The sequence below is a fragment of the Salmo salar genome, chromosome ssa06, assembly GCF_905237065.1.
Source record: "Salmo salar chromosome ssa06, Ssal_v3.1, whole genome shotgun sequence".
Taxonomy (NCBI): domain Eukaryota; kingdom Metazoa; phylum Chordata; class Actinopteri; order Salmoniformes; family Salmonidae; genus Salmo; species Salmo salar.
Window position 1 is genome coordinate 59,094,053 of NC_059447.1, and position 17,321 is coordinate 59,111,373.

Sequence of the window (17,321 nt, forward strand, 5' to 3'; positions counted from 1 at the left end):
TATTTTTATTCATCCCTTTACATTTGTGTGTATAAATTTGTTAGATTACTTGTTAGATATTACTGCATAGTCGGAGCTAGAAGCACAAGCATTTCGCTACACTCGCATTAACATCTGCTAACCATGTGTATGTGACCAATAAAATTTGATTTGATTTCCTGCTCTCAAGCAGTTTTTATGAAATTAGGCTATTTTGATAATAAATGTGTGTGAATCAGTGAAATTCACAAACTAGAATTGTGTTTTTGTGTGACTCTCTATAATAAGGTGTGTTTGATGTTTCCCCAAAGATGTGTTGTGCAGTTGTCAGATGAGGATGATGCTACTGAATTGAATTCCGTGACGTCACGAGCAAGAAGAGGGAGGTGTGGCGGGAAAAAGGGGTGGAATAAATGGTGGTGTTTTTTGGACTCCCATCTTTCCGTACTACGTTACCGTTATGTTGACGTGTGGGTTTTGTGGCTCACTAGCCTGCTAGCTGTACAACATGGTTTAGCTAGTAGTGGCAATATAACATTAGTCATAGAGCTGAAGTTTACCTCCGAGCAAAGCTTTACTAAAAGAGTTATACCTTCGAGCAGTTTGAGAAGCCAACAAATACGATGGCAGCTGCCTGGGAAGAAATCAGACGTCTGGCAGCGGATTTTCAGAGAGCACAGTTTGCTGACACAGTGCAGAGGTAATGCTAGCTGGCTAGTGCAAAATAGCTATCTATAACCACAGTCCTAGCTATTTGGCTAGCTAAATCCATTGTTGACTAAGTCGCTAAGCCAAGAATGCGTATTGGTTGCTAACTTATTAACGTGAAGCTAGCAAATTAACTACTTTAGCTAGCTACGGTAAGGATTAGGAGGTAACGTTAGCTATGGTGGGCTGAACTTCTGGCTGAACCAACTTTGCCAGGAAAGATATACTAGTAGCTAGCTAACTGTGCCGAAAGGGGGCTTCCTGCAGCAGTTTTTTAGCTGGACTAATCTTGTATTACCACAGTTTCCAAACCATAACATAACCTGGGTCTTTGGGAAACTGCTGCTAGAGCAAGCCATTGATACGCTGCATCAGGGGACCCAAATGCCTTTTAAATTGGTAGAATTAGATATAGAACTGATTTATAGGGTCTCTGTGTGTAAATGCCTCTTCTACTGGAAATCCTTCCCAGGTTGTCGGAGAGAAACTGCATTGAAATCGTTGCCAAGCTGGTTGCAGAGAAGAAGTTGGATGTGGTACACACACTTGATGGCAAGGAGTACATCACCCCATCCCAGATCAGTAGGGAGATACGAGATGAGCTCTACATCCATGGAGGTCAGTTGGCTGCTAGACAACCTTCTGATTCCAATGCCTCAGTCTTCAAACAAGTGTTGCACTCATCTCGGCTTATGGCTGCATAGATGTTCAAGGTTTATCATACACCTGCATTAATTGACATGGACAAAAATGTATGGAGAAGTTGGTAATATGTGTTTTTTTTTTTTTTATCTTGTGTTTTTGCTTTCCAAAGGTCGGGTCAACATTGTGGACCTACAGAAGGTGTGTATTACATTTTAGTCATTTAGCAGACGCTCTTATCCAGAGCGACTTACAGTAGTGAATGCATACATTTCATACATTTTTTTTTTTCTTCTGTGCTGGCCCCCCGTGGGAATCGAACCCACAACCCTAGTGTTGCAAACACCATGCTCTACCAACTGAGCTACAGGGAAGGCTATTACTACTGATTCCTTCTGCTAGTGTGCAGCACTGTAGTTTTTATTTCACTTACCATATTGTCTAAAGACTTTTTAAATTTATTTTTTTAATACAGATTATCAATGTTGATTGGGTTCATGTTGAGGCCAGAGCAAATGACATCGCAAGATCTGATAAAAGCGTTCAGCTGGTGCTGGGGCAGCTTATCGATGAGTAAGTAGAACTTTTTCCATATGATGTATTTTTCATTGTTCTGCTGTCAACTACTAGTGTAACAGATTTGTTCTGATTTCTTCTAGAAACTACCTGAATCGTGTGTCTGAGGAGGTGAATGATAAACTACAAGAGGCTGGCTTGGTGAACATCCCAGAACTATGTAAAAACTATGATCTTCCGGGGGATTTCCTGACTGAGGTGAGTAAAGAGCCACCTCTATCTTTACCAATACCGTCCTCAAACTATGTGCAATTAATAATGTGTCCTTTCAGTAGTGTATCTGTGCTTCGGCTTGGGCTTTCGGTGCATTTGTGGACCTGTACATAGCTCTTATCTGTTAACCACTTTGTATCCTAGGAGCTGTCGAAGCGCCTTGGGAAAGTCATCCAAGGCCAGATGGATGAGTACAACAGGGGAGTCTTATTCACCCCTGCGTTCGTGTCTCGCCACAGAGCTCGCATCCGTGGGCTTTTTAGTGCAGTGACTCGGTAGGTTTCATCCAAATCCTTTCGTCCCTTGCTTTTTAAACCAATACTGTCCCCCCCCCCCGCTCCTAATAATGAATGAATTGGATCTCCTTGTGTAGGCCAACACCAGTCAGTAACGTGATTGGCGTCTATGGTTTTCAGGAACATCTTCTCTACTGTAAGTAGCTATTCTTTCTGTTGTGTTAAAATTCAAACCAAGCTGTTAGAATATTGTCAGCACTATACGATGTGTATAATGGTTTGTACTGTATATGAACACACAGATCAATCAATGTTTTGAGTAGGCCTAATCAAACATGCACTTATGTCATGCTGTCTTGGTCCGTTGTTCCCCAGCTGTTTTGGAGGAGCTGGTGAATACTGGCCGTCTGAAAGGCACTGTGGTGGGGGGCCGGCAGGACAAGGCTGTGTACATCCCTGACATCTACTCCAAAACACAGAACACCTGGGTGGACTCCTTCCTCAAGCAGAACGGATACTTAGGTCCTCTAACCTACTAAGATTATTGGTTGCAATATTTCTTTTTTGTAATTTCTGTACTGTAGTTCTGCCTAAAATGTGATTTGTATCCTAAAACGTTCCCTCTGTTCCCGCCACGCAGAGTTTGATGCCTTGATCAGACTTGGCATCCCTGACCCAGTGAGCTACATCAAGAAACGTTTCAAGTCCAGCAAGCTGCTGTTCCTCAGGGCGGCCTGTGTAGGCCAGGCCCTAGTAGAACAGGTGGAGGCCTCTGTGGAGGAGGCTGTCAACTCTGCCACATGGACAGATGTGCAGGTCCATACAAACCTTCCTGTACTTCATTTTCTGCCAAAGCACCAATTAATATATTGCAAAATGTCTTACATTTGCTTTAATATAATCATCTTCACTTTCTTGAGTTACTCAGCCTTGCTCACTTAAAGTATCTGATGTGCTCTCCCATTTTTGACATGTAGCCCATTCTGCCCAGCTGTCTGTCCATGGAGGACGTTGGCATCATAATCAACGAGGCCATGAGAAAGACCAACGTGCAGTCAACTGCCAGGATCCTGGGCGACACTGTGGTGGTCAGCGACAAGTTCATCAGCAACTGTCTCTCTCTCTTTGATGAGGCCATGCAGCATAAAGCCCTTAAGGTAAAACACACCTGTCATGAAGTTGCCTGATGGGCCAAAACTGGGATTGTCTTTTGATAGGGACATATAGCTGTCTCCTCTCCATCAATTCAATGCTGTTCTCTTTCAGGAAGTCAAGAACAACCCTGTTTTCCTGATAACGGAAGACGATCTCAAGCAAGGCTATATGATGACAGAAAACACTGCACCTTCCAAAAAGGAAAAAAGGGAGGCAGAGAGGAGGAAAAAGACTACAGGTAGTACAGGCCAGGCCTCTTTGTAATCCCTCTATAAAATGTCTGTTAGGTTATCAACTAGATATGGGCTGTGAACTCTTTTCAGCCTAAGTATTTCCTGCTGGGTGGTTGAGATTTGATCCCTGTTTAGTTCCCTGTTATTATTTCATTGGTTGACTGTTCTTGTTTTGCTTCCTAGAGGGTAGTGGCTGTAAAGGAGGTGGTGGAGGATGCAATGCCAGAGAGGTCAGGATACGCAAAACCAAGAAGAAGGGCAGGAGGGACGACGACAGTGACGAGGAGGCGGCAGTCACCCCACAAAGTATTTGTAGTGGCTAAGGTTCTTAGAGTTAAAAAAAGGACACTTCCTTAGACGCCAAATACAGACTTATTTGCGTTTCCATAGATGATACTTGACCGTTCTTGATTGCAGATATATTTATTACTCACAATGAGATTGATCAATAGGCAGTGCATTTAATACTTGCCACGAAGCCTCTCTCCACGGCGATCCAAGCTCTGCATTCTGTTGTTCAACAAAGTTCCAATTCGATTCAACGCAGAGCAAACATTTTCAGATTAATGTTCTTGCGTTGTCCATATTTCGATACCGTCCTTGAATCTAGAACGTATTTTACTAATGTGGTGGCGACGGTTCCTAGAGTTCAAAAAGCCCACTTAGATGCCAAATACAGACTTGGTTATACTCGTATCCATAGATGATACTAAAGAGTTCTTGATTGCAGTTAAATTATATTTATTACTCACAATGACATTGTCCAGAATTGCCACACAGATTCCAAGCATGCCTATATTTGTTTCCATTATGGCGTCTGTGACGGCACGGGCAGCGCCTTTTTTGAGGTAATCTCCATCTCCACGATTGGCTGATCCCTCCTGATGGCCCGGTTGGACATGACTCCAATAGGGTCATCAGGAGTCCCACCCAGTTGACTACATGAAAATGGTGGGAGTCCTCAATGGCGCTGCGCATGCTAAAATGGCCTTTTGGCCACTAGTCCTCTATCATTCTCTATGGGGCTGCACACCTGTCCTAATTATTGTTCCTGATGCCATCTTTCCCCATAACCCCTTTATATGCTGGTGTTCAACCTTCCCAAGTTCTCTCACGTCACCCCGCTCCTCCGCTCTCTCCACTGGCTTCCAGTTGAAGCTCGCATCCGCTACAAGACCATGGTGATTGCCTACGGAGCTGTGAAGGGAACGGCACCTCCATACCTTCAGGCTCTGATCAGGCCCTACACCCAAACAAGGGCACTGCGTTCATCCACCTCTGGCCTGCTGGCCCCCCTACCTCTGAGGAAGCACAGTTCCCGCTCAGCCCAGTCAAAACTGTTCGCTGCTCTGGCACCCCAATGGTGGAACAAGCTCCCTCACGACGCCAGGACAGCGGAGTCAATCACCACCTTCCGGAGACACCTGAAACCCCACCTCTTTAAGGAATACCTAGGATAGGATAAAGTAATCCTTCTAAACCCCCCCCCTTAAAAGATTTAGATGCACTATTGTAAAGTGGTTGTTCCACTGGATATCATAAGGTGAATGCACCAATTTGTAAGTCGCTCTGGATAAGAGCGTCTGCTAAATGACTTAAATGTAATGTAATGTAAAATGTAATATGCTTCTCTACAGGTAAGCCCACAATAGGACACTAGGTGTCATAACAATAAGGGAGTTTCCCATGACCATGATAAGCATTTCTATTCAATTACAAATCAACCAAATATCTTCTAATACATTTTCTTTCCACAAAATGGCTCTAACTGTATGATTACTGTCATTATGTAGCCTCTTCCATACTGAATTCACTATGTAGCACAGTGAAACCTTATTTCAATTAATGTACACTTGCATTGTTTGTTCGGTGAGGCAGTTCTATGTAGCAACACGTTAGCGGTTGTGTTGGAAGAGATGGCTCCCCTGGGTGCCTAAGTCTATTAGCGTAAGACAAAGGTAACCCCATGAGACCAATTATATTTTCTTTTTACTCTTTTGCAGATCGTAACAAACCGACTGAAGTCCCCTTCATGTCCCTGGAGGAAATCGCAGCTGTTCTAGAAGGGCAAGTGTGCGACTGCCCTGAAGAAATCCTCTCCGAGTTGGCAGAACATTTAGTGAGGTAAGGGTTCCAGTCAAAATCACTGTCGAGCACAATGGATTTACCCCCATTCTCAACAGACAAAAGAAACATTGTGCATCAAGGGCGGCAGGTAGCCTAGTGGTTAGAGCGTTGGGCCAGTAACCGAAAGGTTGCTAGATCGAATCCCCGAGCTGACAAGGTAAAAATCTGTCCTGCCCCTGGACAAGGCAGTTAACCCACTGGGCCGTCATTGTAAATAAGAATTTGTTCTTAACTGACTTGCCTAGTTCAATAAAAAATATAAATTTTTCTATTGATTTTTAACATGTAAGAGTCTTACTCTGTCTGCAGGCCTTTGACAAAGACCTACCAGGAGGTTGTTCGGACTGTGTTCATGTCCTCCACTAGCTCCACGACCGGGGTGACCAAGAAGAGAAGTGTGAAAGACTTCCAGGAGGAGCTCTCCAACCTGTACAACAACATCAGACTCTTTGAGAAAGGGACCAAGCTCTTCTCTGGTAAACTGCTTTATTTGACCCCCAGAAGTAGAGGTAGTCCTCACCACCAACACACAAAACATATTATTGCAGAATAAACTTCATCTGAGATATTTGACCCTCCCCCCCCGCAGATGAGACTCAGGTCCTCATTGCCAAGCACGTCCTGAAGACTGTGTGCACAGACGTCACCAACATCCTGGTGAATTTCATGGCAGCTGAATTGATGATGTCAGCAGAGAATCCCAGCTCTATCACCAACGAAGTTAGTTCTCTCAGCCTTCTCATTCCGTACCCGTTCATTCCTGTTAGTTTGGGTAGTGTTATTCAGTTAGGCTTTGTGAATGTACTGTACATTCCCATAAATCACTGTGTATCTCTCTCTAGGTGAGAGTGAAGATATTAGGAAAATTACCTGAGGAAACCAAAGTGCCTCTTATGAAGGTGCACAACAGTCTCAATGGAAAGGTCAGTTACAATTAAAGTCGGAAGTTACATACACTTAGGTTGGAGTCATTAAAACTCGTTTTTCAACCACTCCACATATTTCTTGTTAATAAACTATAGTTTTGGCAAGTCGGTTAGGACAAGTCATTTTTCCAACAATTGTTTACAGACAGATTATTTCACTAATTGACGTCAATTGGAGGTGTACCTGTGGATGTATTTCAAGGCCTACCTTCAAACTCAGTGTCTCTTTGCTTGACATCATGAGAAAATCAAAATAATAAAAAATTGTAGACCTCCACAAGTTGGGTTCATCCTTGGGAGCAATCTCCAAATGCCTGAAGATACCACGTTCATCTGTAAAAACAATAGTACGCGTGTTTAAACCCCATGGGACCACGCAGCTGTCATACCGCTCAGGAAGGAGACTCGTTCTGTCTCCTAGAGATGAACGTACTTTGGAGCAAAAAGTGCAAATGAATCCCAGAACAACAGCAAAGGACCTTGTGAAGATGCTGGATGAAACAGGATCAAAAGTATCGATATCCACAGTAAAACGAGTCCTGAAAAACGACATAACCTGAAAGGCTGCTCAGCAAGGAAGAAGCCACTGCTCCAAAACCGCCACAAAAAAGCCAGACTACGGTTTGCAACTGCACATGGGGACAAAGATCGTAGTTTTTGGAGAATTGTCCTCTGGTCTGATGAAACAAAAATAGAACTGTTTGGCCATAATGACCATCGTTATGTTTGGAGGAAAAAGGGGGAGGCTTGCAAGCCGAAGAACACCATCCCAACCGTGAAGCATGGGGGTTGCAGCATCATGTTGTGGGGGTGCTTTGCTGCAGGAGGGACTGGTGCACTTCACTAAATAGAATCATGAGGTAGGACATTTATGTGGATATATTGAAGCAACATCTCAAGACATCAGTCAGGAAGTTAAAGCTTGGTCGCAAATGGGTCTTCCAAATGGACAATGACCCCAAGCATACTTCCAAAGTTGTGGCAAAATGGCTTAAGGACAACAAAGTCGAGGTATTGGAGTGGCCATCGCAAAGCCCTGACCTCAATCCCATTAGAAAATTTGTGGGCAGAACTGAAAGTGTGTGCGAGCAAGGAGGCCTACAAACCTGAGGCCTACAAACCAGCTCTGTCAGGAGGAATGGGCCAAAATTCACCCTACTTATTGTGGGAAGCTTGTGGAAGGCTACCTGAAACGTTTGACCCAAGTTAAACAATTTTAAAGGCAATTCTCCCAAATACTCAATTAGTATATGTAAACTTCTGACCCACTGGGAATGTGATGAAAGAAATAAAAGCTGAAATAAATCATTCTCTCTACATTATTCTGACATTTCACATTCTTAAAATGAAGTGGTGATCCTAACTGACCTAAAATTGAATTTTTACTAGGATTAAATGTCAGGAATTGTGAAACTGAGTTTAAATGTATTTGGCTAAGGTGTATGTAAACTTCTGTATGTTCATTTAATAGTTGGAGGTTTCCATTATTATTGCAGATGTTAGTATAAAGCATACATGTTTGAGATTGTTCTGATTCATGTATGTATGGAAATGTTTTCTGACACTATTGATATTTCTTCAGACGATTGAAGATTTTTTAACTAATATAGAAACTGCGGTTGAGGTGTGTGGATTCATGCTGAAGAAGGGAGATAAGAAAAGAGAAAGGTAAAACCAGTATCATCCTGTTTTAGACTTTCCTAAAATGAAGTCCAAGCATTTACTCTGCTGTCCATAAACATGGACCTGGACTGGAGGTGCCACACATTCTTGGCTGATGTGTGTCCTTGTCTGCTAGACAGGCCCTGTTCCTTCACCGCCAGGCTCTGATAGAGCAGCTGAAGGACACTGAGGACCCAGCCCTGATTCTCCACCTGACCAGTGTGCTGCTCTTCCAGGCCAGCACCCACTGCATGCTGCACGCCCCTGGACGCTGTGTCCCCCAGATCATAGGCACTCTGGTGGGCCGCATCTCTGAGGTACTGCCCCCCTCTCTTCCTGGTTCTCATTTATAATCTAGCTATATTGCTAGTGTTATTACACTAGAAATAGTTAGTGATGTGTCCTTTGCCACCTTGTAAGTATTTGGGATATTTTATGTTAGGTCTATGAGACACACTTGTATGGTGGTATTTTGTTCATGCAGCACTCAAGTTTGGACCTGTTACAATTGACAGTTTGTATGAGTGTGGTTGTTTTTTCAGGAGCAGCACAGGCTGCTGACAGGCTACCAGGCCCTGGTGGTTAAGCAGTTGGTGAGCCAGAGCCAGGGAAAGAAGCAGGAGCAGGGGGAAGGAGAGAACCCAGAGGCGGGGGATGAGGCAGAGGCCATCCGGAAAGAGCTGGTCTCCCTGACCAGTGAGGTGAAGGATCTGGTCCTCTCTCAGAAGAAGACGTCTGGGACTGAAGAGTGAATAACAACTTTGACTGCTTTGAAGTTGGCAACTGCCGGCTGACTGATTTATAAATCGCCTAGCTACTCACTATTACACTGAACAAAAAATATAAAACGCAACATGTAAAGTGTTGGTCCCATGTTTCGTGAACTGAAATAAAATATCCCAGAAATGTTCCATAGGCACAAAACACTTATTTAACTCAAATTGTACACGCATTTGTTTGCATCCCTGTTAGTGAGCATTTCTTGTTTGCCAAGAAGCTGATTAAACAGCATGATCATTATACAGGTGCACTGTGTGTTGGTGACAATAGGCCACACAAATGTTTTTTCACATAACACAATGCCACAGATGTCTCAAGTTTTTAGGTAGCATGCAAGTGGCATGCTGACTGCAGGAATGTCCACCAGAGCTGTTGCCAAAGCTTTGAATGTTAATTTCTCTACCATAAGCCACCTCCAACATAGTTTTAGAGAATATGGCAGTATGTCCAACCAGCCTTAACTGCAGACCACGTGTGGGAGAGCGGTTTGCTGATGTCACCATTGTGAACAGAGTATGGTATGGGCAGGCATAAGCTATGGACAACGAACACAATTGCATTTTATCGCTGGCTATTTGAATGCACAGAGATACCATGGTGAGATCCTGAGGCCCATTGCCGAGCCATTTATCAGCCGCCATCCTCATGTTTCAGCATGACAATGCAGAGCCTCATGTCCCAAGGATCTGTACACAATTCCTGGAAGCTGAAAATGTCCCAATTCTTCCATGGCCTGCATACTCACCAGACATGTCACCCATTGAGCATGTTTGGCATGCTCTGGATCAATGTGTATGACCGCGTGTTTCAGTTCCTGCCAATATCCAGCTATTTCGCACAGCCTTTGGCGAGGAGTGGGACAACATTCCACAGGCCGCAATCAACAGCCTTATCAACTCTATGCGAAGGAGATGTGTCGTACTGTTTTTCTGATCCATGCGCCTAGCTTTCTTGTAAGGTATCTGTATTCCCAGTCATGTGAAATCCATAGATTAGGGCCTAATGAATTTATTTCAATTGACTGATTTTCTTATGAACTTTGAAATTGTTCGATGTTGTGTTTATATTTTTGTTCAGTATATTTGTAGATCAGTCAATCACAATTTCTCCACAATGCAGATTTGATGTTCTCGAACACAGCCAATGAATGACCAGAAATCTAGAAAAAAATATTAAGTAATGATGAAATACTGTATGTGGTAGAGTTGTGAATGGTTCTGTTATTTTAAATTATTGGTGGTAATTTCCATCATAGTTTGTTTCTTTTGGGCTTACAGTGCCTTCCAAAAGTATTCAGCCCCTTTGGATTTGTTCACATTTTATTGTCGCAAAGGGGGATTGAAATGGATTTAATGGTCATTTTTTTGTCAACAATATACACACAATATTCTGTAATGTCAAATGTTTTATAGATAATGTTAAATAAAATACAAGTGTATATCTATCTATATAGTTGTTGCATACGTATTCAGCCCTTTTGTTTAGGCAAGCCTAAATTAGTTCAGGAGTAAAATGTGCCTTAACAAATCACATAAATTACAAAGGGATTGACATGATTTTTTATGATTTATCCTTCCTCTGTCCCACATAAATACATCTGTAAGGTCCCTCAGTCAGGTATTGAATTTCAAGCACAGATTAAATTACAAAGATCAGGGAGCTTTTTGAAAGCCTCATAAAAAATGGCAGTGACTGGTAGATGGGTGACAATAACAAATCAGACATTGAATATATCTTTCAGCAAGTTAATAATTATGCTGTGGGTGATGTATTTAACCACCCTGGCACAAAAATAGCCATTTGTGATTTTAAAACAGCTACATAGTTCAATGGCTGTGATGGGAGAGAACTGAGGATGGATCAACAACATTGTGACTCCACAATAATGTACTACATGACAGAGGGAAAATAACACAAATATAAAAAGTATTCCAAAACATAAATCTTGTATGCAACAAGGCACGGAAGTAATACTGCAAAGCCCTATGTGTGGGGCAAATACAATGCCTCCTTATTTTCAAGCATGGTGGTGGCTGTATCATGTTATGGGTATGCTTGACATCGGCCAATACTGGGGAGTTTTTCAAGATAAAAAGAAATGGGATAGGGTTGAGCACAGCAAAATCCTGAAAACTTTTTCAGTCTGCTTTACACCAGACACTGGGAGGGGAATTCACCTTTCAGCAGGACAATAACCTACAACACAAGGTCAAATATATACTGGAGTTGCTTACCAATAAGACGGTGAATGTTCTTAAGTGGTCACAGTTTTGACTTAAATTTGCTTGAAATACTATGGCAAGACTTGAAAATGGCTGTCTAGCCATGATGCCCAACATCTTGACAGAGCTAGAAGAATTGTTTAAGGAGTAATAGGCAAATATTGCACAATCCAGGTGTGCAAAGCGCTTAAGAGACTTACCCAAAAACGACTCACAGATGTAATTGCTGCCAAAGGTGTTTCTATCATGTATGGTGGACTCAGGGAGCTGAATACTTGTGCAACGACTATATTTTATTTGTATTAATCCTTTTAAACTACATATAATTTGGCTTCCACTTTTTAATGTAGATTGTTGACAAAAAAAAAAGACAAATCAATTTCAATCGCACTTTGTAACACAATAGTATGTGAGGGCTCTGAATACTTTTGCAAGGTAATTCTGAGGTGTTTATTTCACTTAAAAATTCACAGTAGCTTCATCCAAGCAACTACTGTATCTTCAGTATTTGTTTTCCTTGTAACGATAGATACCTAGACCACTGGCGCCCTCCATTGGTAACACACAACACTGGGAACAACTAAACATGAAACTTGTATTATGCTCTTTCCTCATGACATTCTAAAGCACAATATCATAATCATAACCACCGCAAGAGGTGAGTATTGAACTGCAAAATAGACTGGAATTATATAAAGGATTTTCTCTTTAGATTATGACAGAAGTAAATTAAAATATTTTTTTGCCTTCAATGTCCCATGTCAAGAGTGATAAACTGCTCAGATGTTGAGTGGCTTGGATAATATTATATTGTCTGGATTGCATGTCAGATAGAGAAAAAAATGGCTGCTTTCAAAGGGAATGCCAAAGAGGATATGTAACTGGAAGGTAGTAATCAACATTCTATAGCTTGCTGAATGATACATTTAATGTAGACTGCTTTAATAGAACAATTTTATTATAAAATGCTTGTTGTGGTTTTAGGAAGGTCCGTGTAGGCGTAGAGCTGTGATGGCCATGTAATTTAGGATGGCGGTTATTGGTCAGCTAAATGACCACGGTCACGTTATAAAAACAAACGCTCCAGACTGCTGCGGAAAGGGGGGTGTTGCTTAGGCAACCAAAGACTTGTTTGCTACAACACCTTGTGTCAGCAATGAGCAAGAGTTTCATCACTTTGTAAATAGTCAAATGCTCAGGAGTTCCGTCTTCAGTCATTTGTTCTTTCCACACACACACAAAAAAAAAAACGGTTATGACAGTTATTTTATTTTCATGACTGTCTTCATCCGTAATCTTCGGTTACACGATTATGCAGTAGTTGTGCCAGGCCGACTAGACGTGTTTCATTTTCCATCACGCAGTAGTTGTCTGCCCAGTAGTTATTTTAGATGTGTGGAATCAGATCTTCTGTTTTGCAGTGTGTCTAACACCTGACTGCTACACGTGTGCTTGACTGACTATGGCAACAGAGAGATGGGAGAGTCTATCTCTTGGGAGGTTTTCACATACTGTAGACTCGCATGCGCTCCACTAACGATCAGGAGGGACACATGCAACACTCAAGCCTATCCACAGGCACATGTCTTCGATTGCCATGGAAACAAGCAAGAGCTGAAACCGGAGGAGTTATGTGTATGAAAGTAATAAGAGACTGGGCCCAAGCACACAAGTGTGAACTGTCTTATTTTTGTTCCAAGGTTTCAGTGGATTTTGTATCTTTAGCCTCTAATGTATTAGTCAAGTCAGTGGGCCACACATCATCTCTCCTCAGAGGCCGGCACTACCGTTCCAATGTTTGGGGTCACTTAGAAATGTCCTTGTCTTTGAAAGAAAATAAAATTTTTGGTCCATTAAAATAACATCAAATTGATCAGAAATACAGTGTATAGACATTGTTAATCTTGTAAATGACTATTGTAGCTGGAAATGGCTGATTTTTAATGGATATCTATATAGGCGTACAGAGACCCATTATCAGCAACTATCACTCCTGTGTTCCACTGGCAGGTGTTAGCTAATCTAAGTTTATAAGGCTAATTGATCATTAGAAAACCCTTTTGCAATTATGTTAGCACATCTGAAAACTGTTGTTCTGATTAAAGAAGCAATAAAACTGTCCTTCTTTAGACTAGTTGAGTATCTGGAGCATCAGCATTTGTCGGTTCAATTACAAGCTCAAAATGGCCAGAAACAAAACTTTCTTCTGAAACTCGTCAGTCTATTCTTGTTCCATGCGAGAAATTGCCAAGAAACTCTCCGCTCTCTCCACTGGCTTCCAGTTGAAGCTCGCATCCGCTACAAGACCATGGTGATTGCCTACGGAGCTGTGAAGGGAACGGCACCTCCATACCTTCAGGCTCTGATCAGGCCCTACACCCAAACAAGGGCACTGCGTTCATCCACCTCTGGCCTGCTGGCCCCCCTACCTCCGAGGAAGCACAGTTCCCGCTCAGCCCAGTCAAAACTGTTCGCTGCTCTGGCACCCCAATGGTGGAACAAGCTCCCTCACGACGCCAGGACAGCGGAGTCAATCACCACCTTCCGGAGACACCTGAAACCCCACCTCTTTAAGGAATACCTAGGATAGGATAAAGTAATCCTTCTAAACCCCCCCCCCTTAAAAGATTTAGATGCACTATTGTAAAGTAGTTGTTCCACTGGATATCATAAGGTGAATGCACCAATTTGTAAGTCGCTCTGGATAAGAGCGTCTGCTAAATGACTTAAATGTAATGTAATGTAATGTAATAATCTCGTACAACGCTGTGTACTACTCCCTTCACAGAACAGCGCAAACTGTCTCTAACCAGAATAGAAAGAGGAGTGGGAGGCCCCGGTGCACAACTGAGCAAGAGGACAAGTACATTAGAGTGTCTAGTTTGAGAAACAGACGCCTCACGAGTCCTCAACTGGTAGCTTCATTAAATAGTACCCGCAAAACACCAGTCTCAACATCAACAGTGAAGAGGCGACTCCGGGATGCTGGCCTTCTAGGCAGAGTTCCTCTGTCCAGTGTCTGTGTTCTTTTGCCCATCTTAATCTTTTATTTTTATTGGCCAGTCTGAGATATTACTTTTTCTTTGCAACTCTGCCTAGAAGGCCAGCATCCCGGAGTCGCCTCTTCACTGTTGACGTTGAGACTGGTGTTTTGCGGGTACTATTTAATGAAGCTGCTAGTTGAGGACTTGTGAGGCGTCTCTATCTAACAACAACAAAAAAGACATCACAATGGTATTAGTCCATCGTCATTATGTGAGTACTTTTCAGTATGTGCTATGGAAATGCTATGGTTGAATTCTGGGGGAAAGTCAACTATGTCATCTCTGTACCTATAGATAAAATCCTGCCATTAGATCCAATAGTGATGTTGCTTTGTGATGACTCTGATTTGCACTTGTCAGAACGCCAAAGGAGAGTGTTGTTGGCCAAACCAAAGTGTGGTTGTACAAAAGTGGATTCCACCTCATCAGTTACCATTGCAACAATGGCTGCTCACATTTAAGGAAATTGTATTTTATGGAGCTAAGGGCCAAGGTGTCCACTCTGGACACGTGGGAAAAAGCAGCAGCAGACATTTCTGAACTCTTAGCCAACTCTTAACCTTTACATCCATGAATGTGTATCAATAATTTGTCACTATTTCTGAGGCTATATGATGTATTGTTCAACAGATTTACTATGTAATATTAATTTTTATCTCATGATTTATTTTACATGCTATCAGATTGCTGGTGGGGGGTGGGGATTTATTATATGAATCCTATGAATTGAAATAATAACTTAATGTAAATAATAAAAATACTTATTACCTTATTACCCCTTATTACCCCTTGAGCTGACAGGATGACTCAAGGGGTACATGGGCAATGGGCTGCTGGCCTGACAACACTGATGCACTTTTCAAGCAAAACCCATTTCCGGGAAATATTTTTGATGTATTTGGCTAGTAGACAGTCCACACAAGCAACTGCAACATCATAGAATAATCAGGTCATGACACAGGTCACATACCATTTATTGGACATTTAATTGAATATCATGAGTGCTGTGTACAACAAATGCTATACACAAAAATATATATAAATACATGGAACAATTTCAATGATTTTACTTAGTTACAGTTTATATAAGGAAATCAGTCAATTGAAGTAAATTCATTAGGCCCTAATCTATGGATTTCACACCTGGGAATCCATATATGCACCTGTTGGTCAAACATAACTTACATAACTGTCAAGAACCTTAGGGTTCTTGACACACAAAAAAATGCCCCCAAAAGGTACTTCCAAAAATCCTATCGGAGGCGGGGTTCATCGAGGAACCTCCTTAGTTCTTGGGGGGTTTCTTGCAAGAACTAACTGCCCAACTGAAACATTTGGATTTGAATTTGAGAAAACAGCAGGTGCAGGCACTTAACTGAACATTTTTAAGATCTCCTCAGTTTAAGGTATGACCTAAATTGATATTGTTTTATGATGATTCCATATATATTTTCATATTTGTGCAAATGGCTGTTGTTTTGCACTTTCCCCCTTTGAAAATTCTTTCGAAAACAAAACATTGACACAGTTCAATGGATGTCAAAAGGTTATTCGACAAACCATTAAAGGGTTATAGAGGTTCCCCCACAGTTTCAATTTGAAGAACCCCTAAAAGATCTTCCAGGAACCTTTTCTTTCTAGTGTGCATCCACCGATGTCGCACTTCCGCATCTGCGGTGAAAGGTGGCAGAGCTTGAGCAATGTTTGTCAGTCCATGACTACGTCCAAACCGTTTGGCCTACTATTATGACCGCTATATGGAAATATATGAATATTTCCTGAGCTTTCTTATATTGTCATAAAATAAGTTGTACTCATCCTTGAAAATGTCGTACTGGAGAGAAGAGGACCAAGGCGCAGCGAGACTGTGAATACTCATACTTTAATAGACTCCAGTAAGGCATCCACAGGAAAACAATAACACGACAATAACAGTCTGACTAGGCACACGGCTAAGCACAGAACAATTCCCCACAACCCCAAAGACAAACACACACACCTATATAGGACTTCCAATCAAAGGCAACTATACACACCTGCCTTCAATTGGAAGTCCATATCATCCACCCAACACAAACATGCCACGTCCTGACCCCAAAACTAAAACACTAGCTCCATCTGCTGGTCAGGACGTGACAGTACCCCACCCTCAAGGTGCAGACCCCGGAATGCACCTACCAACAAAAAAAACCAGCACAAAACCCATAAACAATAACCCTAAAACAATAAGGGAGGGAAGGGAGGGTGGCTGCCGTCACCGACGGCACTGTGCTACACCCTCCCTCCCCAACCCACCTATCCTGGAGGTGGCTCAGGTGCAGGGCGTGGACCTTGCTCCACCGTCGGCGTAGCCCACTTCGGTGGCGCTGCTAGCTGCGCCGGGCAGACGGGCCACTTGGGCTGACCCTGGCAGACGGACCACTCGTGCTGGGCCGGGGGACAGGAGGGCCCCTCGGGCTGGGCCGGGGGACAGGAGGGCCGGTCAGGGCAGTCTGGCCACTCCGGCAGGTCAGGGCAGTCTGGCCACTCCGGCAGGTCAGGGCAGTCTGGCCACTCCGGCAGGTCAGGGCAGTCTGGCCACTCCGGCAGGTCAGGGCAGTCTGGCCACTCCGGCAGGTCAGGGCAGTCTGGCCACTCCGGCAGGTCAGCGCAGTCTGGCCACTCCGGCAGGTCAGCGCAGTCTGGCCAATCCGGCAGTTCAGCGCAGTCTGGCCAATCCGGCAGTTCAGCGCAGTCTGGCCACTCCGGCAGTTCAGCGCAGTCTGACCTCTCTGGCGACTGTTGACTGGCGGGCAGCTCTGGTGACGACTGTTGACTG

The 17,321-nt window shown here is 43.0% G+C and overlaps 1 protein-coding gene across 1 annotated transcript; it reads left to right on the forward strand.

Moving 5' to 3' along the window:
* The first annotated feature begins 407 nt into the window (after nucleotides 1-407).
* Nucleotides 408-10,685, forward strand: LOC106607723 (E3 UFM1-protein ligase 1). Its single transcript, XM_014204990.2, has 19 exons — nucleotides 408-679; nucleotides 1,160-1,305; nucleotides 1,502-1,530; nucleotides 1,805-1,902; nucleotides 1,989-2,103; nucleotides 2,263-2,393; nucleotides 2,492-2,550; nucleotides 2,730-2,876; nucleotides 2,995-3,170; nucleotides 3,332-3,511; nucleotides 3,621-3,747; nucleotides 3,926-4,048; nucleotides 5,746-5,866; nucleotides 6,179-6,345; nucleotides 6,459-6,589; nucleotides 6,712-6,792; nucleotides 8,378-8,463; nucleotides 8,594-8,774; nucleotides 9,000-10,685. The coding sequence occupies exons 1-19, from the start codon at nucleotides 603-605 to the stop codon at nucleotides 9,207-9,209; spliced, it is 2,385 nt and encodes a 794-aa protein (XP_014060465.2). The 5' UTR covers nucleotides 408-602; the 3' UTR covers nucleotides 9,210-10,685.
* Nucleotides 10,686-17,321: the final 6,636 nt, after the last annotated feature.

Coding starts and splice junctions, on each gene's coding strand:
- LOC106607723 (XM_014204990.2), top strand. CDS start 603: ATGGCAGCTGCCTGGGAAGAAATCAGACGTCTGGCAGCGGATTTTCAG. Junction 4,049..5,745: donor GGCGGCAGTCACCCCACAAA/GTATTTGTAGTG, acceptor ACTCTTTTGCAG/ATCGTAACAAACCGACTGAA. Junction 6,346..6,458: donor AGGGACCAAGCTCTTCTCTG/GTAAACTGCTTT, acceptor CCCCCCCCGCAG/ATGAGACTCAGGTCCTCATT.